The 27,676-nt window shown below is 36.5% G+C and overlaps 1 protein-coding gene across 1 annotated transcript in view; it reads left to right on the forward strand.

Annotated features, from left to right (window-relative positions):
- The window catches only part of LOC127870837 (YLP motif-containing protein 1-like), an 83,438-nt gene extending 56,118 nt beyond the window's left edge, over window positions 1–27,320 (forward strand). The window contains exons 14-21 of the mRNA XM_052413370.1: window positions 2,728–2,904; window positions 3,944–4,027; window positions 8,411–8,494; window positions 9,214–9,306; window positions 12,292–12,340; window positions 13,437–13,564; window positions 16,097–16,284; window positions 26,748–27,320. Coding sequence (XP_052269330.1) covers window positions 2,728–2,904; window positions 3,944–4,027; window positions 8,411–8,494; window positions 9,214–9,306; window positions 12,292–12,340; window positions 13,437–13,564; window positions 16,097–16,243 — 762 coding nt within the window. The 3' untranslated portion in view covers window positions 16,244–16,284; window positions 26,748–27,320. The remainder of the gene's footprint in view (window positions 1–2,727; window positions 2,905–3,943; window positions 4,028–8,410; window positions 8,495–9,213; window positions 9,307–12,291; window positions 12,341–13,436; window positions 13,565–16,096; window positions 16,285–26,747) is intronic.
- Window positions 27,321–27,676: the final 356 nt, after the last annotated feature.

Raw genomic sequence — 27,676 nt, forward strand, 5'->3', positions numbered from 1 at the left:
ATGTCAGCCAGGATTCCTTGCTAATAATCAACTCCCCTCTATGGCTTCTAACCCTTCAAAGTTCCAAGTCTTTTTAATACTTGTGGACATGAAGATGATAGACTTCTTTCCCTGGTGAGGGCTTTGAAGTTCTATCTTAAAAGAGTAAAGTCTATTCGAGGTTCTCGCAAAAGACTTTTCATTCCGTTAAAAAGGGGGGGGGGGTAGGTGTCTGCGGCATTTATTTCTCGTTGGGTAGCCTTGATTATTAAGACAGCTTATTCATCTCTCATCTAGGATTTATCCCTGTTTAAGATTAGACCGCATGAATTAAGAGCTCTTTCGGCTTCGTGGGCGTATATTAATAATGTTCCACTTTCTGAAGTGCTTCAAGCTGCTTTCTGGAGGAATCCGACCACCTTTTCCTCTTTCTATCTTCCTTCTCTTGAGTGTCAACAAGACAATTTATATATGTTGGGTTCTCTTGTGGTTGCTCAAACAGTAGTTTCTTCCATGGCGTAATGTACTGGCGCTATCCAGAAACTAAAGTACAATACTGTACTAACAAAGATTATCTGAGGACATATTTCTACTATCTCTGGCTGAAAAACCTGTATATGGGTTTTTGCTGTGATGGGAAAATATAACGATAACCTCCCGCCACAGCTACAAAATCAGCTAGGGATAGCAGGTATGTATTTATGACATTAAAACAAATTTTCTTAAAATAAAATTCATTTTAATTATTAAATACTTACCTGCTATCGGTAAGTCCCACCTCCCACCCCGCTCATCGTTTAATATTTTCATAATTGCATGAAACGTAAGATGAGTTACGGTTCTTGATTTCCGGCTAGGTTACATTGTACTATGTTTAACCTGATCTGTTTTCGGTTAGAGAGGTGGCCGAATTCCGGCACTTGAAGATTTCTGGAGAAGCTGACCTAGAAAGGTATAGCTAGGGATAGCAGGTAAGTATTTAATAATTAAAATGAATTTTATTTTAAGAAAATTTGTTTTACTGGGTATGTCTACCAGGTAACTACCAGTTAACTATAAATAACGCCAGTAGATTGATCATCATCGTCACGTGGTAAACCCAGGAAACCTAATTGTGCATGCCTAGTGAATTGTATATATCTAATATAGAAAATGATCAATCTGCTAGCGTAATTTATAGTGTGTATATCGTTATGTCACCTATTTTCGCGATTTACTTTCGATTTCACATCGAGAAATTTTATTACCAAATATACTGAAAATATGAACTTTTTTCAAGTAATGTAATATACCAGTCGTGATATTTTAATCAATATAAACTGATAATTGTAAAAAAATATGGTATTTTAGAACGTTTCTTTTTTCGTAATTTCGTGGTTGACAGTCCCTTTAAGTGTCGTCCCAGATTACCCTGTGCAGTCCTCATAGGCTAATCTGAAATGACACTTTCACCCATTAATAGAATTTCTCATTTCAAGGGAGTCTCTCCTTTACAAAAATTCAGTTGAGCCTGTGCGGATTTCACAAGCTTATCTGGGATGACACTATGCAAATGCGTTAAGCCTCTTTATCACTGAACCAGGCAGCAATTGGAAGCTAAAATGTTTTGCTATTTTAAAAATGGTTTATAGTGAAAGATGGGTCTATAATGAGGTGTTATAGTTACATTTACCTTCCCTTACTTTTAACTAGACACAGATTGGTTTTTAAAGTTGTCTGTTCACTTTTCTTTTCATGATTCCCTGTGAAGAAGGTGGCTGCAGCATTTTTTGTTTGCCTCTGTCCTGCTCAGGATGTCAGTCTGTAAATTCCTGTCTCTGCCATAACTTTGCAATATACTTAGATGTGAATTTTCTGTAGATCCGGGAAAATCCGTGGGATGATTGAACTTTACTGGTTCCTTAAAAAAAATAATATCGGGGGCTACGACCCCAAAACCCCCGCTTTGTCGATTCTCTAGATAAAACAAAGACCAGTGTGTGTGGAGGTGTTCCAACAGCGCCTGTAACAAAAAGACATCAGTCAGAGAGGGTAGTTAGTTCAGTGGCACACACCTAACCCACTAGTGGTAAACAACTGCGTACTGTTAAAGTTCAATCTAGCCAAATCCGTATAATTTACATTAGCGGGGATGGATGATTTGTTATAAGAAAAATTGATGGGTGAGGTATGATGATGATTGGTTTCTGGTATGCAATATCCGAATGACAGCCAATAATTTGTTAATGTTTGAGCCTATTTTTAAGCGACACTGATCACATCCAATTGTTAATCGTATCTTTATGTCTCTTGATCACTCGGCCAATCATATTTTGTGTCCTATTGAAGTTTCTCAGGCATACCAAAATGGGACATTTATGTTGAAAATGAATATTTTAAAACTGATCAAGACTCCCAAAGTAAAACAACAGAGCAAAGGCATGTCTAACAATAAAGCTTTTTAAGTAAGTAAAGTTTGGGTATCAAATGGTATGAAATGCGATCAAATGTTCAGTTGCGATAGTTTAAAAAATGCTGTCACTCCTTGATAAGTGTAATATATGTTCCAAGATTATGAATAAGGGGTCTTCTCACTTTTTTAGGGCACATTGGTACATTTAAGACAAATCAAACTGTTGTTAAGTGTCTGCAGATATGGGAATCGTAAACAGATGCCTTCAGCTTTTTTTTTAAACTGCCTGGGCAAGGCCTTGCCACCAACCCGGTATGGCAACTACCACCCAAACTAACATGCTGTTATGTATTCAGGTTTTGGAATACGAGTATGAAGCCGAGATGGAGAGTGCGTACCGTCAGAACATGCTCAAGAGCTTCAAGAAGACAATTGATGACGGCTTCTTCCCTTTCATCATTGTCGACGCTGTCTTCGACCGCATCAAACACTTTGAGGAGTTTTGGAGTTACGCCAAGTCCAAGGGATTTCAGGTGGGACATGTGATATGCTATGATACACTTGGAAAAATAGCCAGTGGCTCATATAAGCCTCATTCTGGGAAAACAGGGCTTAATTCATGCACGTAAAGTGTGGTCCCAGATTAGCCTGTGTCAGGCTATTCAGGGACAACATTTTCTGCCTAGACCTTTTTCGTTATGAGAGACTGACTTTTAAATGAAAAATAGCACAAAAAGTGGTGTGATCCCTGATTAGCCTTAATTAAACCCCATTTTCCCAGAGCCAAGCTCACATCTTATTGGCAACAAAAATATCAAGAAATTATTTTTTGATAAAGCATATTTTACTTTGATGGTACTTTTTCAACATAAAAAACATTTATTCACACAGTCAGCACATATTGGATAATAATGGGACAGATCTAGAACGAAATATTTGTATGCTTTTCCTTGCTCCATTTGCAGACAGGTAGTGGATATCATCAAATTCGGTCATTCCGAGACTTTTGATAAATTAGTGAAGAAGTTATATTAAGATATGATATTTTAATGAATGTTCAATAACAAAAACAAGATACCTTATATCATGGTCTAGCTTGAGATATTATGTGGGTCAGGCTGGATTAAGACTACTTAAAATGTTTACATTGTCAGAGGACAATCGCAGAGACCTGATCAGAAATAGGCAAATTTGTCATAAATATTAAAGCCTTTTTGCTCTGAGAAAACAGGACATTATGCAAGTGCAAAAAGTGTTGTTCTAGATTAGCCTGTGCAGTTTTCGCAGGCTTTTTTTATCAGGGAGGATACTTGCTGCTTAAACATGATGTTTGCAGAGAAGTGACATTCTTAAAAAAATTCAAAAAAATGGAAAGTGTTGTCCCTGATTAAATAATTAAGTACGCACTTTTTTGCACATGCTTTTACCCCTGATTTCAATTAAGTCGCTAATTTGTTTGTCAAAAGAATAAATACATGATTGCAAACCTCACAAAAATGTATCTAAAAGTAATTATTTTCGTAAGTTTGCATAAGTTTCATCTCTAAAAAAGCATTGTTGCTATGGTAACAGGTGTACATAGTGGAGCTACAGTGCGAGGTGTCCGTCTGCGCCAAGAGGAACACTCACAACAGGACGCAGAGAGAGCTGGAGAAGGTAACTCTTGTCAATCTGTCTCGGTGCTGTGTTGTCTCATAGCTTACCTCCCTTGGCCAATTGGCACGGAGGTTGGAAAAGGTAACTCTTGTCAATTTGTTTCACTTCTGTGTTTTCTATTTTCTTACCTCCCTTGAGAGAGCTGAAGGATGTAACCATTGTCAGTCTGTTTCACTGCTGTGTTGTCTAATGTCTTACCTCCCTTGAGAGAGCTCAAGAAGGTAACTCATGTAAATCTGTTTTACTGCTGTGTTGTCTTTTATCTTACCTCCCTTGAGAGAGTTGAAGAAGGTAACTCCTGTAAATCTGTTTCACTGCTGTGTTGTCTCATAGCTCACCTACCTTTAGAGAGTTGGAGAAGGTAACTCCTGTAAATCTGTTTCACTGCTGTGTTGTCTCATAGCTTACCTCTCTTGAGAGAGTTGGAGAAGGTAACTCCTGTCAATGTGCTACACTGCTGTGCTGTCTCATATCTACCTCCCTTGAGAGAGTTAGAGAAGGTAACTCCTGTCAATGTGCTACACTGCTGTGTTGTCTCTTATCTTACCTCCCATTGCAGAGAAAGCTGGAAAAGGAATCTGTTGTCTACCTGTTTAACTGCTGTGTTGTCTCATACTAATAGTTAACCTCCCTTGAGAGAGTTAGAGAAGGTAACTCATGTCAATCTGTTTCACTGCTGTGTTGTCTCATGTCTTATCTCCCTTTGCGAAAAGAGCTGGTAAAGGTAACTGTTGTCTATCTGTTTGACTGCTGGTTTGTATCATGTCTTGCCTCGCTTTGCAGACAGACCTAGAGATGGTAACTCTTGTCAATCTGTTTCATTGCTGTGTTGTCTCATATCTTACCTCCCTTGACTCATTGGCTCTTTGGTAAATGATTTACCTTCTAAATGTGTGTTTTCTTGTTAACTAACAGTTCAGTTAATCACTTTACAGAAGGTTATATTTTTAGCTCGACTATTATATATGAAATATATATAGTGGAGCTATCCTACTCACCCTGGAGTCGGTGTTAGCGTTCCCGTTAGCATGCAAATGTTAAAGTTTGCGTACCACCCCAAATATTTTCAATGTCCCTTGACATATTGCTTTCATATTTTGCATACTTCTTTACCAACATGACCCCAACCTATAAACAAGAGCAGACAACTGTATCAAGCATTTTGTAAGAATTATGGCCATTTTTTCACTTAGAATATGCATATTATTGATAAATCTATGTTAAAGTTTGTGTACCACCTCAAATATTTTCAATGTCCTTTGACAAATTGCTTTCATATTTTGCGTACTTCTTTACCAACATGGCCCCAACCTATAAACAAGAGCAGACAACTGTATCAAGCATTTTGTAAGAATTATGGCCCTTTTTTCACTTAGAATATGCATATTATTGATAAATCTATGTTAAAGTTTGCGTACCACCTTAAATATTTCCAATGTCCCTTGACATATTGCTTTCATATTTTGCATACTTCTTTACCAACATGACCCCAATCTATAAACAAGAGCAGACAACTGTATCAAGCATTTTGTAAGAATTATGGCCCTTTTTCCATTTACAATATGCATATTACTTTAGTTACATTGTCATAACTTCTTTATTTATGATCAGATTTATTAATACTTTGACTAAACAACACTTACCTGAATACCACAATGGATTCCACCCAAACAATACCCCACGTCCCAACCCAAAATCCCTGCTTCCCCCCCCCCCCCCCCACCCTCCCAATTTTTTTTTTCGTCCGTCTTCCGTCCGCCCGTCGTCCACATTTGGTTTGTAAACACTCTAGACGCCACATTTCATGTCGGATCTTCATGAAACTTGTAGAAGTCACATTTCATGCCCAATCTCCATGTTACTTTGTCAAAATGTTTGCCTTAATGATATGTTGGTCGAGTTCAAAAGTGGTTTGGGTCCGTTGAAAAACATGGCAGCCAGTGGGCGGGGCAGTTTTCCTTATTTGGCTATATAGAAACCTTGTAAACACTCTAGAAGTCACAATTTTTGCCCAATCATCATGAAAGTTGGTCAAAACATTGGTTTTATTGATATCACGGATGAGTTCGAAAATGGTCCAGATCGGTGAAAAAACATAGGGCGGGGCATTTTTCTCTATATGTATATAGTGAAAACATGTAAACACTCTAGAAGTCACATTTTTGGCCCAATTTTCATGAAAGTTGGTCAGAACATTTGTTTCCTTCATATGAGAGTTGAGTTCGAAAATGGTTCTTGTCAGTTAAAAAAACATGGTTGCGGGGGGGGGGGGGGGGGGGCAGTTTTCCTTATTTGGCTATAGAGAAACCTTGTAAACACTCTAGAAGTCACAATTTTTGCCCAATCATCATGAAAGTTGGTCAAAACATTGGTTTTATTGATATCTTGGACGAGTTCGAAAATGGTTCTGATCGGTGAAATAACATGGCCGCCAGTGGGCGGGGCATTTTTCTCTATATGTACATAGTGAAAACATGTGAACACTCTAGAAGTCACATGTTTGGCTCAATTTTCATGAAATTTGGTCAGAACATTTGTTTCCTTGATATGAGAGTTGAGTTCGAAAATGGTTCTGGTCAGTTGAATAACATGGCTGCCGGGGGCGGGGCAGTATTCCTTATATGGCTATAGAGAAACCTTGAGAACACTCTAGAAGTCACAATTTTTGTCCAATCATCATGAAACTTGGTCAAAACATTGGTTTTATTCATATCTTGGACAAGTTCAAAAATGGTCCAGATCGGTAAAAAAACATGGCCGCCAGAGGGCGGGGCAGTTTTCTCTATATGTATATTGTGAAAACATGTGAACACTCTAGGAGTCACATTTTTGGTCCAATCTTAATGAAATTTGGTCAGAACATTTATTTACTGGATATGACGGTTGAGTTCGAAAATGGTTCGGATCGGTAAAAAAACATGGCTGCGGGGGGGCAGGTAATTTTCCTTATATTTATATAGTAAAAAAAGCTTGTGAACACTCTAAAAGTCACTTTTTTTGTCTAATCATCATGAAATTTTGTCTAAACATTGATTTTATAGATATATTGGATGAGTTCGAAAATGGTCATGCTTGGTGGAAAAACATGGCCGCCAGAGGGTGGGGCAGTTTTCTCTATATGTATATAGTGAAAACATGTGAACAGTCTAGAAGACACATTTTTTGCCCAATCTTCATGAAATTTGGTCAGAACATTTGTTTCCTGGATACGACAGTTGAGTTGGAAAATGGTTTGGATCGGTAAAAAAACATGGCTGCCAGGGGGTGGGGTCTTTTTCCTTATATTTATATAGTAAAAAAGCTTTTGAACACTCTAGAATTCACATTTTTTGCCTAATCATCATGAAATGTGGTCAAAACATTGGTTATCTGGATATATCGGACAAGTTTGAAAATGGTCGTGATCAGTGGAAAAACATGGCCGCCAGGGGGTGGGGCAGTTTTCTCTATAGTATATAGTGAAAACATGTGAACAGTCTAGAAGACACATTTTTTGCCCAATCTTTATGAAATTTGGTCAGAACATTTGTTTCCTGGATATGACGGTTGAGTTCGAAAATGGTTCGGATTGGTAAAAAAAACATGGCCGCCAGGGGGGGGGTCTTTTTGCTTATATTTATATAGTAAAAAAAGCTTGTGAACACTCTAGAAGTCACATTTTTTGTCCATTAATCATGAAACTTGGTCAAAGTATTGGTTTTATGGATATCTTGGTTGAGTTTGAAAATAGTTGTGATCAGTGAAAAAACGGGGCAGTTTTCTCTATATGTATATAATGAAAACATGTGAACAGTCTAGAACACACATTTTTTGCCCAATCTTCATGACATTTGTTGGTCAGAACATTTTATTTCCTGTATACGATGGTTGAGTTCAAAAATGGTTTTGATCTATCTAGTAACATGACTGCCAGGGGGGGGGGGCATTTTCCTTATATTTATATACTAAAAAAGCTTGTGAACACTCAAAAAGTCACATTTTTTGGCCAATCATCATGAAACTTGGTTAAAACATTGGTTTTATTGATATGTCGGATGAGTATGAAAATGGTAATGATCAGTGGAAAAAAATGGCCACCAGGGGATGGGGCAGTTTTCTCTATATGTATGTAAGAAGCATTTTCCTTATATATATTTTTTTTAATCTGTTTAGTAAAAACATGGCCGCCAGGGTGGGTGGGTTAATTTTTTATATAGGCCTATTGTGAATACTTTGAAACACCTTATTTTTAAAATCAGTCTTGTAATACCAATAATTTGAAATATTTGCTGAAGAGTTTTAATCTTTGTTTCTTTCCATCTTAGTCTCTCAGGTGAGCGACCCATGGCCCTTTGGGGCCTCTTGTTTCAGAATACAGCTCATATTATGAAATGTCAATTGCAGATTGAGAGTAAATGGGAGGAGACGCCAGGTCACTACATTAAGCTGGATGTGCGCTCATTGCTACAGGAGGACTCAATTACTGATGTGAGGAACATATGGTGTCCTATACTGTGTGACATAATTACTGTGGTTTGAGTTTAAGGAATCTTTGCTGATCAACTGTTTAAAAGCTCAAATGATTCATTTCTTTATAGATGTATATTGTTAAATAACTTCACGGGTGACATATTTGGTGTGTAACATGGTATAGTTTTTGTCTACTTAGTTTGTTCAAACCATGTCCCAGGGGTCAAAACTAACATACTGGCATGTATTACATTATTCATGTAGACTTCTATTGTGAATAACTTAAACAATCTTATTCTCTTAAACCGCAACTGTAATATGTATAATACTTGTGTGACATATGGTGGTCCTCTACGTTTTTTCGAATCAAGCCCCTGGGGTTAAAGTAAGGCCCACACCATAGCGTTACTATTTTATTTATTAAATATTGTTAAAGTAAAAACTTTTATATGCTCTAATACTGTCTCAGACCATGACAAATCTGTGTCATACGGAGTAAAATACCTAGATAATAGCCACATTTATAACGCAATTTTCACAAAATTTGCACAGAACAGTTTAGTTTCCACATCTAAGGTGAGCATATGTACCTCAGTACATATTAGATATGCAAAACTATGGTAATATTTACAGCTTCTCAGGTCAGAGGTCGAAACAACCAATTATGTGCTTCTATTCTTTTGTTCAAACTGTGCATTTTTTTTGTATCAAAAGTTATTCTAAATATGTTTGTTCAGGTGGAGATGGAAGAGATGGACCCTAGCCAGGCAACACCAGGGGTTGCTGCCCCGGGGGTAGGGAAAGGAGAAGATCAGGAGGAGGAGACAGAGGTATGTGCTGACCTAGATCTATTTCCATGGAAACAAATGTTTTAAATTTCACACAAACATTTTATGCATTGTTGCGATTCCAGATTGAACGCAATTGATTTATTATAGACATTTGTTTAGACATATTCAACATTTTCAGACTCAAACCTTGGAACAATCAATCGATTTTCTTGTTGAAGGGTTATTTTTTAATAGGCCTTCAGTTTGGGACTTTGTTAGTTTTTATGCCCCTGGATCGATAGATCGGGGGTATATTGTTTTTGGCCTGTCTTTCTGTCTGTCATTCTGTCCCAAAACTTTACTGTACAGTAAAGTTTTGCAATAACTTTTTAAATATTGAACATAGCAACTTCATATTTGGCATGCATGTGTATCTCATGAAGCTGCACATTTTGAGTGGTGAAAGGTCAAGGTCATCCTTCAAGGTCAAAGGTAAAAATAAACAAAAAACGGCACATTAGGGGGCATTGTGTTTCTGACAAACACATCTCTTGTTTTTTTTTAATGATGCAGTCTTCTCTTTGATAAGATGAAGCCAAACTTTTTTCAATTCATCTGCTTTGAATATGTTTCCACAATTTGCCTAAAAAGTACTTCTTTACCTCAGAATGATGGCAAAGGTTCACATTCCAAAGAGGTAAAAAGCCCCATCCATAATTACATAGTACATTTGAATGGTTGCTTTTGAAACTATTGTAAACTTGTTTTTATAACCCTTGTGTATTATCCTATGAGGCGTTTCTTAAATCAAGCCAAACTATCCTGCCACAAGTCCTTAACATGAGTGTTATTCTGTGAGACTGATCTGGTATATGGGTCCTTGCAGATCAGCTTTGATATTTTAGAAATTTTCCTGAACAAAGATTGTAATTTGAACAAGAAAAAAATCAAAAATATTGTTTAGGATAAAATAGTAATTAATATGAAGCATATGCAGCAGTTGTCACACTCAGTTCTATGCAGGTTTGTAGCACATTTGTGTTTTCAAACTTTTGAGTATTGCAGTGGTATTCACATTTGTTCAATTTTTGCCTTGATTTACTTTATCATATAAACTGTAGTGATAAGCAGTTAATTTGACAGAGCATTAATGTGTTCTGTAATTTCATTGTGTATTGTTTTTAGCTGTGGTTTGTACTGTAAGTGTTCTTTGATGCAACAAAATGATATGATATTTACCAAATTTATTTTCCCAAGATTATTGTTTTAGGTTATTACAACCACTCTTGCTATGTGTTTGCTTTAATGATTTATGTTTTATAACTACCTTTACAAATACCTTACCCCATTTACATGTCATACGTCCAAACTTTTTCTTTTGTCCATAGTTTGATACTTTAATGGTGGGAGGTCTTAAGTATTTTTTTGTTGAAAAAAAATGGAGCCTTGAATTATAGTTTTTTACCATTGATGATTGTTTTGTAGTTTTTCTTGACATAATATTTTGTTTTTCATGGCAAACCTTGTCTCTAATGGATTTTTCAAAATAAGTGCAGTTTTTATTAAAATCTCGTCATTCAACGTCATTTTATGAGTATCTGTATTTTTGGTGGGTGGGATCACAATTGGTGGGTTGTTCATGATTGCTATGGTAAATGGTTCACAACAATAAGTCAATAGGCATGCATTTTTTTGGTGGGTTGTTTGATTAATACTTATGGAAAAAAAACTATGGTGGGTGGGAAATGACATTTAATTAATGTAAAAATTTAAAACTGGTGGGCGGGAAATGACAGTTCATGGAATAATTAAAAACTATGGTGGGTGGGAAATTATATCTATGGTGGTGGGAAATTATATCTATGGTGGGTGGGAAATTATATCCATGGAAATTATCTATGGTGGGTGGGAGATGACATTTATGTTTGGATGGAAATGGTATTTATTGTGGGTGGCAAAGGATATTTATGGTGGGTGGACAATTATATTTATGATGGGTGCAAAATTATATTTATAGTGGGTGGGAAATTATATTTATGGTGGGTGAGAAAGGATATTTATGGTGGGTGGGAAAGGATATTTTTGGTGTGCGAGAGATGACGGTTGGGGTAGATTGGAAATGACTATTATGTTGGATGGAAATGATATTAATGGTGGGTGGGAAATGATATTTATGAAAAAGACCTTTGTGGTGGGTGGGAAATAACAGTTATGGCGGGAGGAAAATTACATTTATGGGGGGTGGCATATTACATTTACAGTGGGTGGTAAACGACATTTTATGGTGTGTGTATGTATTAAAAAATATTGTTTAAGAAAAAAATGGTGGGTGGTTTATCACATTTCTTGTGGTTGGGTAATGACAAATATGTAGTGCTCAACATTCACTTTTAAAGTCTTAAAGTCCTCAGCTGCCCTAATTGTCACTTATGCAAAAATATTAAGTGTCCTTACTTTAATGTGAATTTAAAGTACTTAACAATTATTGTGACGTATTTGTTGAGTGATCAACTATTTTGCAACCAAAAAACAGAATACATGTTACAACATTTTGTTGTCCGAGTATTTGGTGAGTACCAGGTTAGTTGTATTCCAATAATCATATTATGGGGATGTTCACATATCTAACTGTAAAGCAAAAAAAATCCCCACCTTACAGTCCATCGTCCATCTTTCCAAGATATTTGTATATCTTTTAAGGGATTTTCATAAGCTCACATCAAGATCACTATTCAATGTAAAAAAAGTACCTTAATGGGTTTATACCTATCCTTTGAATTCATTATTTTCTGTGATTGACATTGAAATACAGCTTTATTAAATTAACATGATTGCTTCTAGTATGATTGTGTAATAGGTAATTACATAATTGTATGATTCATTTATGATTTATTACTCTTAGTTGCAGAAAGGTAGGTCACCATACAAAGTACTTTCTTTTGTCAGTACATTTTGTTGAAATTGAAATTAAACATGACTTGTTTTGTATCTGTCTTTGAAGTATCTACTAGTTTATCAATCTAGTGTTTGTCAAATTATTTTCAGCATTTCAAGAAAAGCAAATGGGAACTTGATCTATCCGAGGGGCAGTTAGGTAAGTTGCAAGCACAGGTATTCTTTATGATTGCAAAGTAGGGTAACTCTTCAAAGGCTTTTTCCAGAATATAAGAGTTACTCCCCTTTTCATATAACATCGAGAAGGTATACCACGAATATCATTTCCTTCTTGATGTCTTCAATAAAATGATCATATGAAGCAATTGAAACTTGCTTCATTTAAATAGTTTTTTGTATCTACTGTATATGCTTAGGATTTTGCCATGCTTATTTTGTACATATTGTATTCGAGCATCAAATTGGGTTGTGCATATGCGTAGCTTGTAAATAGTTAAACATTTATGTTTATGTTTTAAATATGGATATATACATGTATTTTATTTTTGCAGTTAATTGTAAAAATCTGATAGCTGAGTGCAATGTTTTGGCAAGTGGTATGCATACACATAAATGCTTGGAAAAATACAATGAAAAGAGAAACCAAAATAAAGAAATGAGTTCAAATGTGTAGGAATATAAATAAAAGTAAAATAATGTATTCATCAAATACCATGATTTTACAAGTACAACTAACAAACATGAAACAAATATCTTTAAGACCTGCTCACATTGGAGTTGTCACGACTTCTGTGATTTCTTAATGTGTTGACTACATGGCCAGGTAGTTAGAGACCATGAGCAGACAAGTGAATATTTTACATAATGTTGCTGTACAGTATTTGCTTGACAGACAAATTGCAAGTACATAATCTTCACATTACTTGGTTGAAAAGTACTAAATAACAGCTTATAATTGACTGATTGACAAGTTGCTAATACAATTTTTTTTAATTGATTGATTTTGAATTATGAAATAGTATTTTCAAAAATGCACAAAAAGGAAAGTCTCAAATAGCTTTTAAAATTCACAAATCGGTACAAGATTTCACCACCCTGGGGAGTGTGAGGACAGTATTTTTCACCCCAGGGTTAGACTGTGAGGACATAATTTCTCACCCCAGAGTTAGTGTGAGGACATTATTTCTCACCCCAGGGTAAGACTGTGAGAACATTATTTCCCCACCACAGGGGAAGTGTTAGGGCATGATTTCAAACCCCCGGGGTTGTGTGAGGACATGATATCTCCTTTTCAGACAAGCTGGATGGTCTAAAGCACATTCAGATGCACTCGTCGCAGTCGTCGAAGGCGTCCATGGATGAATTCCTGCAAGTGGCCGATGAATACTTCGCCCGGCAGGCACGCGAGCCCGGCAAGAAGAGGGTATGTACTGTACTGGATGAGATATAATATGCATAAAGCGTCGTCACAGATTAGCCTGTACAGTCGGTACAGACTAATAAGTGACAACACTTTCAGCCGTTGTGGATTTCAGTCGGTACAGACTAATAAGTGACAACACTTTCAGCCGTTGTGGATTTCAGTCGGTACAGACTAATAAGTGACAACACTTTCAGCCGTTGTGGATTTCAGTCGGTACAGACTAATAAGTGACAACACTTTCAGCCGTTGTGGATTTCAGTCGGTACAGACTAATAAGTGAGAACACTTTCAGCCGTTGTGGATTTCAGTCGGTACAGAATAATAAGTGACAACACTTTCAGCCGTTGTGGATTTCAGTCGGTACAGAATAATAAGTGACAACACTTTCAGCCGTTGTGGATTTCAGTCGGTACAGACTAATAAGTGACAACACTTTCAGCCGTTGTGGATTTCAGTCGGTACAGACTAATAAGTGAGAACACTTTCAGCAGTTGTGGATTTCAGTCGGTACAGTCTAAAAAGTGAGAACACTTTCAGCCGTTGTGGATTTTTGCTAAGTGAATACTTAGACTGGCATATAATCGAGCCTGGCAAAAGGAGAGTATGTACTGTAAAACTGTTGAGGTGCAATTGGGATGTGGGGTTCAATTATTCTTTTAAGTCATAGATGAGAGTAATTCAATGATGATAAAATATTAATACATTTTTAGTCTATTTAAGCCTTTTTAGCTCACCTGTCACAAAGTGACATGGTGAGCTTATGTGACCGTGTGATGTCCGGTGTCCGTTGTGTGTGCGTGCGTCCGTCCGTCAACAATTTGTTTGTGTAGACAGTAGAGGTCACAGTTTTCATCCAATCTTTATGAAATTTGGTCAGAATGTTTATCTTGATGAAATCTGGGTTGGGATTGTATTTGGGTCATCTGGGGTCAAAAACTAGGTCACTAGGTCAAAAACTAGGTCACATAATAGGTCAAATAATAGAAAAACCTTGTGTAGACAAAAGAGGTCGCAGTTTTCATCCAATCTTTATGAAATTTGGTCAGAATGTTTATCTTGATGAAATCTGGGTTGGGATTGTATTTGGGTCATCTGGGGTCAAAAACTAGGTCACTAGGTCAAATAATTGAATAATCATCAACAATTTGTTTGTGTAGACAGTAGAGGTCACAGTTTTCATCCAATGTTTATGAAATTAGGTTAGAATGTTTATCTTGATGAAATCTGGGTTGGGATTTTATTTGGGTCATCTGGGGTCAAAAACTAGGTCACTAGGTCAAAACCTAGGTAAAATAATAGAAAAACCTTGTGTAGACAATAGAGGTCGCAGTTTTCATCCAATCTTTATGAAATTTGGTCAGAATGTTTATCTTGATGAAATCTGGCTTGGGAATGTATTTCGGTCATCTGGGGTCAAAAACTAGGTCACTAGGTAAAAAACTAGGTCAAATAATAGAAAAACCTTGTGTAGATAATGGAGGTCGCAGTTTTCATCCAATCTTTATGGAATTTGGTCAGAATGTTTATCTTGATAAAATCTGGCTTGGGAATGTATTTGGGTCATCTGGGGTCAAAAACTAGGTCAAAAACTAGGTCAAATAATAGAAAAACCTTGTGTAGATAATGGAGGTCGCAGTTTTCATCCAATCTTTATGGAATTTGGTCAGAATGTTTATCTTGATGAAATCTGGGTTGGGATTGTATTTGGGTCATCTGAGGTCAAAAACTAGGTCACTAGGTCAAATATTAGAAAAACCGTCGACAATTTGTGTAGACAGTAGAGGTCACAGTTTTCAACCAATCTTTATAAGATTTGGTCAGAATGTTTATCTTGATGAAATCTTGGTTGGGAATGTTTTTGGGTCATCTGGGGTCAAAAACTAGGTCACTTGGTCAAAAACTAGGTCACTAGGTGAAATAATAGAAAAATCTTGTATAGACAATAGAGGTCGCAGTTTTCATCCAATCTTTATGAAATTTGATCAGAATGTTTATCTTGATGAAATCTGGGTTGGGATTGTATTTTGGTCATCTTGGGTCAAAAACTAAGTCACTAGGTCAAATAATAGAAAAACCTTGTGTAGACAATAGAGGTCACAGTTTTCATAAAATCTTCATGAAATTTGATCAGAATGTTCGTCTTGATGAAATCTGGGTTGGGATTGTATTTGGGTCACCTGGGGTCAAAAACTAGGTCAATAGGTCAAATATTAGAAAAACCTTGTGTAGACAATAGAGGTCACAGTTTTCATCAAATCTTTATGAAATTTGGTCAGAATGTTTATCTTTATGAAACTGGGTTGGGATTGTATTTGGTTAGTCAGGTGAGCGAATCAGGGCCATCATGGCCCTCTTGTTATGTTTAAAAGAAGTCTCTTCTAAACGAAATTCCTGTCTATTCCGAAAGCATTGTCCCTGATAAGACTGTGTATACTGCACAAGCCAATCTTGAAGACTCGTTATGCACGTGCATTTAACCCTGATTTCTCAGACTGTGACTCATAAGTATTTGTGTTCTCGTGTTTTCCACAGGTTCGCTGGGCAGACCTAGAGGAGAGGAAAGAGTCGGCGTATCGGCGGGACCTTGGGTTCGTAGTAGGCCAGACCCAACAGGACTGGCAGAGGATCACTGACCCGAACTATGCTGAGCGTCAGCTCAACAAAACAAAGTATTTCTAGCTGATTGGGGGCACGTGAAGTTGGAATGGTGTTCTTCTAAGGTACACAGCGGGCTTTTTGTTTTGTTATTGGTGTTGTATTGAGTTACATTTTTAGACCTAGATTCAAGGTATTGTTTAAGGGTCATTATAGTATTTCTGCCCAAGTCCTGTTTGCTCATTATTGAGCAAATAGTTTTGGCTAGTTAGGTAAGTTTTACAACTATATAATACAATATAGCTATTTTTACTGTCACCTTATACAAAAATTAAAAAATACTACATAATATGTGTAGGTATACGGTATGTGCTTTCAAAGTATCAAGATTGATTCATTGTAACAGAACAATAATATCATAAGTTGTAGGTATATTTGTTGTTTGACACTAACTTTATTCACTTAGACACCCTTGTCCTGCCGACTTTATGAAACTTGTTCAGCAGTGGGATGAGTAGCTCTTCACCAGATCCTTATTGCAATAATATCAATGTCCTTTCATCTGAATTGTTTTCACAAAGTGTAATGCTGCATGTGTTCATGTATGGTCATAGAATTTTATCTACATGACATTGTAGATTATAAGTACCTGCAAGTCTGTGGTTTAACACCAATCTGAGCTTGTAGTAGTATTAGGGAAAGGGGTTCTGTTGAAGCTCAGAAAGTTTATAAGGAAATCTGAGTTGAATTCATTTCAAGTTTTTTTTCTTCAATACATGTGTACTATGCAGAGAGTTTATGTTTGTTTGTAAAATTACCATGAATTCTTTTAACATTAAGGATTGGGTGGTATTAGGGCAATCGTATTACACCAGAATATATGCCTTATATATGTATCAATTAAGTGTTTAACACATATTTTGTTTTTATTAACCCCCCGCCATAGGCGGAGAGATATTGTTTTGGCGTTGTCTTTCTGTCCATCCGTCTGTCCGTCCGTCCGGAGCCATATCTTGGAAGTACTTTGGCGGATTTCATTGAAACTAGGTATGAGTATATATATATGAATAACAGGATGATGCATGCCAAATGGCATCGTACACCATCGGATAATAACAGAGTTATGGCCCTTTTTATCTTGAAACAATGCTTTTTGTGTGTGTCCAGAGCCCTATCTTGGAAGTGCTTTGGCAGATTTCATTGAAATTTGGTATGAGTATATAAGAAGATGATGCACGCCAAATGGCATTGTACACCATCTGTTAATAACGGAGTTATGGCCCTTTGTATCCTGAAAAAAATTTAGTGTAAAATTTAACACTTTTGTGTCCAGAAGCATATTGGCGGGGGATATCAATTCAACGAATATGCTTGTTATGCTCCCCCAAAATTATTTTGTTGGGAGCATAAAGTCGCTGCTTCTTCTGTCCGTCCGTGTGTCCGTTTGTGCACAATTTTTGTCCGGGCTATTTCTCAGCAACTAATGACCGGAATTCAATGAAACTTTATGGGAAGCTTCACTACCAAGAGGAGATGTGCATAATATCAGCCGGTTCTGGTCGGATGATTTTTTTACAGAGTTATGGCCCTTTTACATTATCTATAAAAAATTCTTGTCACCCCCAACTACTGTGCCCTCAAGACGTTTCCTTTTATCTGAATATATAGTGCAAAAAAAAACTTTGGGAGCATCACCCGTCTCCGACGGTTTCTTGTTGAAATGTGTTTTGATGATGTTCACTAAACAACAGTGATGAATCTACCTATCAATGTTTGCTTGTTAAATTGGTAGCTCTCTTTATAGTTGTAGAGTTTTTTTATTTCTAGTCATTTTTAACACACTGGAAGTTGTATCTTTTGTGTGCTTGTGATGCCCCTGGCAGTATGAATTGTGTGGTATTTGCATGTATGTCTGGTAGGCACTTGCCTTCTTGAATGCATTGGAAAGGTATTCAACATATTTTAAAAACGTTTTCTACAGGTATTTTATATGATTATAAACAGTTGATACAGTTTTATAGCTGTATCAGTTATGTATTGACCATGGTAAAATGTTATATGACATAAATGATGATACATGGTGTACACGGTATTCATTGTGCTCTGTGTTATTATATGTGCCTCGTTTTTGGAAAACTGTGCTTAATGCATGTGTATAAAGTGTCATCCCAGATTAGCCTGTTTAGTCTGCACAGGCTAATCAGAGGTGACATGCTCCGCCAAATCTGTATTTTTGCTGATAAGAGGTTCCTTTAAAAAAAATACAACAACAGTGGAGGGTGTCGTCCCTGATCAGCCTGTGTGGACTGCACCAGCCAATCTGAGACGACATTTTACGTACATGCATTTGACCTGCTTTTTGCAGAGCTCAAATGTTTTTTTAAGGTTAACAATTGTATCTCTTAGAAAGGTTTCACATGATTGATGAACATTTTCTGTATGTGAAAGTGATGTTGCATGCTGTTAGTGGTTTGAAGCTGTAAACACGGTACTGAAATAAACAATAATATGTTTATTGCTTCATCAATTCATCATGCTATATGGCATAATGAATTTAGAATGACGAGGGAGGACAATTTACGTATTTATTTAAAGTATGTTTAACATTTAAAATGGTTGTATGTTTTATTTGCCTCACTGCTGCTTACTTATTTAAGAAAGTATGTCGGCGTTTTTTGATGTATTGTTTAGCATTACTTTCGGTCAATTAATAACTCTTGGTTTTGCTGATGGGTAGATATTAATTGTCCTCGTGGGTTGATTTCTACACATTGGAACTCACAGGCTATGTTTACTGACCGATAACCAATGATAAATCGAACATTATTTATTAGTATCATAAAAGATTTTATTTAGAAGGCGCTTCAGTTATTAACACGGTTTTAACTAACATACATATGCATTTCTTATACTTGTGTGTTAAATTTCCTATCTGAAGCATTTAAACCACGGAGCAGTCGGGCTCTTGTAAGGCGCGAAGAAGTGGATTTTTTTACGCCTACCCACCGACACATATTTTCCGTGCCGACCGGAAATGTTGAATTTCCGATCATGATTGCTACACCCGATCATATTCGCGAAAAAACAACAACAACCGGTGTATATAAAGAAAGATTCATACATAGAGTTTTGAGAAATTTCTCTCGTTGTACATCTTAATGATATAGGAAATAAATCGTAAAAAGTATTTCTACACACATACCATAACTTTATAGTTGCTTTTGGAAACGAACAGCATTAAAACGTTTAATGTTTTAATACAAAAATACTAGACGGGCGAAATGTTTAATGCACCGAGTTTGTAAACACTTTCACTGGAAGAGCGTGAAGGTGCATATTATAAATGCAAGATGCTCGAGCGTCTTGATATGAGTGGCAGTCCCGTTCTGAAAAGCTCGGCTCAATGCATGTGCGTAAAGTGTCGTCGCAGATTTGCCATTGCAGTCTGCACAGGCTAATCAACGACGACACTACGCTGAAACAGGATTTTCGCTAAGATCACACTTCTTTTAAACGAAAAATACCATGGACGCGTAAAGTGTCGTCCTTGATTAGCCTGTGCACACTGCACAGGCTAATCTGGGACGCCACTTTACGCACATGCATTAAGCCGATTTTGTTTGTGAACGCGTCTGATCATAATCACGAGGTGTTGCCTTTCCCCAGGCTGATTAATAACGGGCATCAGTCCTGGCAGAGAACGCGGACGTGTGTTTCCTACTAAACCTAAATTACGGCGTTTACCGAACATCGCCTCAAAGAATACCAGGCACTCATCTCTCGACAAGGCCATGTTTCAGGGGGATGAGAAATCTGTATAAAGTTTCTATCAAATTTAAGTTCTATCATTTACTTGATAGCCTTTGAAGTCTTAGCAGGTTCCTTACTTATATGCGGCAATATTTATACGCGCGTTGACAGATCACTAGAATCTGCTACTATTGATGTTTTGGAGTCGGTTATATATCAGTTTTCTCGTGCTAGCCTGTTTACAAGACGCCGCATTATGCAATGATAGATTCGTTTAATGGCTGGCGTTGTGTATTTGTTTACCTTTGTTTCTGAAGTACGGGTTTGCGATTCGCATGTTAAAACTTAGCTGACCATCTTCTTAAAGCGGAAGTCGTTTTTGTGAGTATAATACAAGTGGTATTGTAAGGTTCTACTCATATATCTATTTAATAGTTCGATAGCTTTATTTATTTATTATTGATATTATAACGTTTGAAATAACGTACATCTTCGTTCATAAAATAGATTTCACGATTGGTGCAATGAGGTACTTTACTTTTAAGTAGTGTTAACGTAAAGGTCTCCTCTAGTCATGAATAGACGCGGTTTCGCTTCACTGTCGCGTAAGAAGAGATCGAATGTTCATGTTATTTTTTTCACGGTTTTCTAGTTGTAGGTTAAAACTGAACGTCTGTTTTAGACTGTGCATTGATATAAACATCTTATCCAAATAAACACCGGTGATGGATTTGTACAAGTTTCCGTTTCTTTGGTATTCGTTAAACGTTGAAGTACTTATTTACGTGTTGATTTTGAAATAGCCCCCCCCCCCCCCCCCCCTTAGGTTAGAAACACTGTAATTTCTCTTACAAGTGTTATGGTACTACAGGTAGGGCCCCGATTTATCAAGGACAGTACCAGAAAATCTAAGCTACGACTTAATTTGAAACTCACAACAAACAGCTAATTTTTTATTCGTATGTTCCTAAAAAGCTTATGAGAAAGATGGAAATGTCATTAAAGGGACCTTTCTACGGTCTGGTAAATTGACAAAATTGAAAAAAATCAGATTAGCAAATGTTCGTTGTAGTTATGATATTTGCGAGGAAACAGTAATAATGAACATTTACCATGATCTAAAATATCCACTGTTTGCATATTTTCACGATTTAAAAAGTATAAAGCGTTACAAACGCGAAAGATTCAATAATTTAGAAAGTTGTGCTGTTATCGTTATATTGTGTGACACTAAGAGGATTGCTTTTATAAAGTAATACATACTGTATGAGCGCGGACTGCCGAGTGGTTTAACTGATAGACTTTTACTCCAAGGGTCAGTGGTTCGAGCCAAGTTGAGGGTTACATTTTTATTCTTTCCTCAATTGTATTCTTGTTGTGTTTTTTTACCGGAACTAATTTTTAGGTCCAAATTTAACATTTCAAATTTGACATAAAATAAGTTAAAGCATTCAATGACAATCTTCAACACATACCAAAATCTGTGAAAATGTCACTTTAAATACAAACACTTAAATGTACTTTCTATAGAGACATGCGGTTATACATCACCAAATATGCATCTTAACTTGCATTTGTTCTACTTTGTTTAATAAACACGCCCTATTGGTGCTTTACACACTATGTACACCCCATCACTATAAATTAATGACGGTGTATATTGTCGTACTATTGTTTGTTGGTCTTCTTACGGAAGGCATCAAGTCTAATCTAACAGTATTCATAAGATATTTACCACATGTTACGGCAATATTATACTACACAGTTTGATGGTCATCCTAATCGCCCTTTAACAGCGGTGTTATGACAACGTGTTACTGTTTTAAGTGGTCCTTTTTTGCCGTTTCCGCCGAGAATTCGCGAGCCGTGTCTCACGAATGTCCAGGAGTCTCATCAAATTTTATTCGTATCCTTAAATTGGTCCCTAAAGTACAAGCAGTCCTGTTTTCAGCCTCGTTTCGCTGTTTAGAAGGGATATCACATAATAACACGGTTGTGCGTGTTGTTTTTTCCTCCGTGGAACTTGGTCATTGCGATAACTCAAAAGTTGCAATTGTTTATTGTCCCCTACCGGTTTCACCGGAGGGGACTTGTGGTTTGCGCTCCGTCTGTCAGTCAGTCCGTCCGTCCGTCCGTCCGTCCGTCACACTTTTCTGGATCCTGCAATAACTTTTAAAGTTCTTAATATTATTTCATGAAACTTGAAACATGGATAGATGGCAATATGGACATTATGCACTTCATTTCATTTTGTTCCTACGTCGAAAATTCCGGTTGCTATGGCAACAAATAGACTAGAAATACTGCTGAAAATGGTGGTTTTCTGGATCCTGCGATAACTTTACAAGTTCTTAATATTTTTTCATGAAACTTGCAACATGGATATATGGCAATATGGACATTATGCATTTCATTTCGTTCCTACGTCAAAAATTGTGGTTGCTATGGCAACCAAATTTATTTATTTTTTAATCGGAAAATGATGGAATTTCTGACAATGCTGGAGCCGGTAGGGGACAATATTGCTTGACAATAGCCTTGTTTCTTTTGTTGTTTCACTGGGTTTCGTTTGTTTAATGGTGTATACGTGTGTTTTGTTGTTGGCGATGTCTAAATTATGAACACGCATTTTGTATTTTATCCCATTTTCACCGCGACATTGACGGTATAACACGTTGTGGGATATACTTGCTTGTATTCAACACTGTGGAATATACCTGTCGCGTGCACGGACTACTTTTTAAATGACGTCATGCGATATGCGCTAAAATTAGGTCGATATTGTTTGGTTCATTGATCGAATTTTAAGGTCACCCATTAGAAGAAAATGTGCATATTTTGCAGAAAAACATATATCTGACATATTCACCAAAAGAAATGTTGAAATAAAATATGAAATTACACGATTTTTGTTTTGTTATTTTTTTATTTATAACAAAGTCGACAAAACTTAAGCTTCAAAATTATACGACCTTCAACCTTTAAAACTAGTCATATGACATAATTTTTCGCCATCCGTATAATGAATCAGCTGATTGATGGCGTCATAAAATGACATATTATTGCGTCATTTTCTCCATTTTTTTGACGATTTATTATAAACGCGACTTATTTCACATTTTTTCTACATGTACTGTATGTCGACATATCTGAATTGTCAATTGATCACATTTTCCTTATTTCGTGTAATGTGCATTGTTTATAACCAAAGCATATACTTTTGACATTTAACTTAAATATTAAGAATGTACAACAAGCCATACACATATCGCACAGTTCATGAATAATCTGCTATGTTTGCTTTCCTATTTAATTCACGTTAGGCATAGAGCTGTGTAAAGTATAAGATGGTAAAAATAGCACCACACTGGAATTGGGAACGTCCCATTTTGTACACGGGTATTTTCTACTTATTTATCTGTTGTGTACTGGAATGTTTGCCATTCTTTGTGTATTTATATATTAAATTATTTTCTCGTACAATAAGGGCATTTACCATAGATAAATAAAACATTGTGCAAGTTTAAACATAATTATGTTTGTATGCAGAAATCTGCAAATGCAACCGAGTTTACCAACGGCTATTATTAGATAAACTGCTCCGGTTCATTTGAACAGCAGTATAAATGTAGAGTACATGACGTAGCGTGTGACGAAGAAGAAAGTTTATCGCGTTCATAAACTCATTTGAATAAAGTGATAGAATTGCATAAGGGTCTTTATTTAACTATGCTAAAATAATTATTAAAGACCCTAGATGCAAAATCGTCAATTATTGAGTAAAATGGATTATTAGATGGATTTTAAAGGATAATTAAAGGTAAGATACTAGTTCTTACGTATTTTGATTTTTGTTTGTACTTTTGTCGTTCCCTGTTCTCGGGGAAATGATTTTAACATGGGCGCCATTGATGCATCGGATCACACACGGCATACCCATAACATTATATAAAAAACACGTTCTGCGCGTCCTTAAATTCGTCGTCCGAAGTCGGAAAACGTATTGCCCTGTATATTTTGTCAAATAAAGTGTCAGTCGCTGCAATTGTCTGTTTGCTCGTCAAAATTGTCAAGGTCTTCGATAGCTAAAGAATCTTCAGCGTACAGTTTATTTAGTATTGAAAGACCTGTACAAAGTCGCGCCAGTCAAAAATCATAAAAAGCGACATTTAAAGTTATGGTAGCCAGAACTAGGTCGTCGATGGTGTACATGTATGTTGACATCGACAGCATTTTGTCAGGAGCAATCGCCGCCATATTGGATTTGATCATTTTCTTTCGAAAATAAAATGAATTATAGTAAAGTAAAATCTTCTTTTCGCGGTAGTAATGTGTTAAAATTCGCATACTGCGTAAATTTGAATGTAGGCATATGGTGATATTTTTTACTTGTTTTACAGTTTGTGTGTGAATTTTTTAAAGACTATTTTGCGTACCAGAACAAATAAATGTATATCACTACGCATGGTTACATTTGTTAGATTTTAAGCGCTTTTATGACTGAATTAAAATTATTGTTAAGGTTATTAGATCTATTTATGTTAAATGTCACGTTGAAAAAATCAAATGGGATAAATAGAATACTAGGATTAGCGTTGAATACAGAGAAGTTTATGTTGCTCGGCTCGAACACCGAAAGCGCTCGCCAAGGCTCGCGCTTCCGGCGTTCTAAGCCTCGCAACATAAACTTCTCTGTATTCAACGCTAACCTAGTATTCTCTATATTTTTTTGTGGCGGTGGGTTGAAGTTAACTAGAGGCTCGCCTTCGCCAGATTCAAAGTAATCTTTCCGCTGTGATTTATTGCCATATTATGTGCCCTTTATGCGATTTCGTAAAACGATAGACCCAAAGATTGACGTGAAGTATGTATTTTTCATGTAGACACCCTGATTATACGTAATTTTATTTATTGTAGCTGACCCGTGAATACGCTATAAATTCTAGGAAATATGCGAGTTTTAACTGATTACGCATTGATATATAGCTCATTGAAATCTGTATGTATGTTGCTGCTATCTCGAATTGCTCGAATGTGAAGTTTAGTATGATTCTTATGTTGTGTGAGTAATACGTCAACTTTATGGGTGTCATTTTCTAAGATGATATTCCTATGTGTTCCTGTTTTACAGTGTTATATTATATCTAAAGTGCTTATATATACATTGTTATTATATTATATTTTGTAAATGGTGCATGTACGTTGGGTACGTCCGTGGATCCGTTATTGGACCATTTTACACATAAATGTGCACATTTATCGTGACACGAATTTACTTTTGGATGTTCTATCAATTGTGTAACTCTGCAAATTTGCATATTACCGTTACGAAAGCTATGGTTTTAATTCTGTAAATGTTTTCTGTAAAATAAGCAGTTATTAGAATCCTCGCTCTTATAACAACATTGATCCTCCATTACTACATTCACTTGTGTTGATTAATTTTTAATTTCACGTTCTCGAGCGGCATATTAATGTGAAGCTTCACTGTAGATGATAGCGGTGCAATGTCTGACACGTTGAATCTGTTTTAAACAGCGCATGATTTATTTTCTGCCGTAGAATTTGTTTAATCTGGTCGCCACGAAACCGACAAATAATGCGGAAAGCTTGTACAAATCAGCAGTCAATTTATGGGCGAGTACTTAGCAAAACGCGATAAATCGGCGGTAATAACGCGGCTTCGCGCGATAGCTGCGGCGTTCCAGACATACCCCGGCCGGGATGTTTCTCGGCACTGTCACCACTGGATAATCAACACATTAAAGGCATATAACTGTTCGGCTTAAAATAATGATGGTTTTTGGTGGATGTTGAGTGATTTTGTCTAAGAAGACTCTTATATGAGTATTGCTGTTGGAAAACTAGGCTGAATGCACGTGCGCAAAGTTTTGTCCAGTATTAGCCTGTAGTCTACACAGGCTAATCAGCGACGACAATTTCCGAGTGTATGTCATTTTTCGTGTAAAACTAGTCATTTCTTAACGAAAAAACACTCTTAGGGGAAAGTTTTGTCCCTGATTAGCATGTGCGAACTGCACAGGCTAATATGGGACGACACTTTACGCACATGCATTAAGCGCCACTCATATGGTGTGTTATCTGCAATTTTAGCCATTGTTTTCATTTTGTTTACACCACATGCGGTCTAAAGTAGTCTCCTGATTCCAATTATTGTAATTGATTATTCTTGATCGGCCATATACCGTGGCAAAATTCGCAAATCTGATATAAACGATAGTTAAGTAAAGATCATTGACAACGTATCAGGTTAGTGGACCAATGTGGTATATAATAAATAATGTAAGTAAGTAAAGTACAAATAAGCGTGTGCGCAATGATGCCTTTGCAAGCGTCTTCATGCAGTCACGAGGCCGATATGGAACAGAGCGACCCGCCCGAGTTGTGTGGCAGACCACCCATCCGAGAGCGAGGGTCTCCGGCGAAATAAATCTAATTAGTTATATCATCCTATCGTATTACCATTACGCCTTGTACAAAGGAGGCATTTCATGATACGTTCATTCCAGTAATTGGTGTTAAGGAGTTGCATGTGGGATGCCACCAGATAAGTGGCGTATTTATGGTAAACAATGTGTCATTTACGGCGCTAATTTATGTAGCGACGTATTGCCCGAAACAATAGCTGTTCAAAGACCTGCTTTATCACAGGTTTTTATTTGAGTAATAAAACACGCGTTTAACGCGGTATTTATGGAACCTAAACATAGCTAGTGTTACAAGTTTCGTGTTCGTCCAATAAATTGTGTCAGTGTTAATATTGTTGTCTGCGATTAACGCTAATTATTTACACAGCAGATATTGTGTCTTCTTTCAGGTTACAGCTGTCTGCACATGGTCCATCGAATGTACTGAACAGGACAATGTACTGAACCGGACGCTGCAAAGACGGAAAAGTACGGACATGCGCAACATGGACACACTCGTGGGAATTGGTCATGTGATTGTGACAAATCAGAGGGCTGTACTAATGTTGTGTTATTAAAAAATAATTCCCAAATAACAATTCAATTCAATAGAATTGTTCGATTTCATGAATACAATATAGGTATCATGTTGTTTTTTTTGTAAATAACCGTGTTTTTATGAAATAATTATATTACATTATGCATATAAATAGTGTGTATTGGTGTGGATTGCTTTCCGATATTTGATGCTTTTAGAAAGCGCGGTGACACTTCGCGTGTTTAGAACAACTTTTCAACTAGCATTTGTACAATAAAGATATTGTTTGTCAGTTTATGCTCTTATTTTTACGGCCTATTCGCTTGGGCGTTTCTAACAGAATTGTACTAAAATATTGATGTTGTTCAGTTTATTTCTTTGAACACGTGTATACATGGCTTTTATTGATAGTTGTGCACATGTAAAATAAATGTATTGTAGTGTTGTCTGCCTTTACATTACCATAAATGATGAATATCAGTATAAATTATATTGAGTAGAATTCCAATATTCTTTCTGGTCGGTCATATAAATGCCAAACCATCGGGATTCATTAAACACGGAGTGCTTAAATACTTATTTGACCAGTCGCTGCATTGCCCATTTATTCTTAACGCTGAAATTCTTTTTTTCCTATCCAAAACACAGATTCCTTAATCGGTTTAGTGCAAACAACGATATGCTATGCAATCGTTTTGGTCCGAAATTTCATACCGTTTTAGACTAAGCATAGAAATGCCGTTTTGTCCCAAGTAATTGCATACTCATTTTAGGGCAACGAAAGAATCTTAACTCCTTTTA

This window comes from Dreissena polymorpha, chromosome 3 (assembly GCF_020536995.1).
Source record: "Dreissena polymorpha isolate Duluth1 chromosome 3, UMN_Dpol_1.0, whole genome shotgun sequence".
NCBI classification, from domain to species: domain Eukaryota; kingdom Metazoa; phylum Mollusca; class Bivalvia; order Myida; family Dreissenidae; genus Dreissena; species Dreissena polymorpha.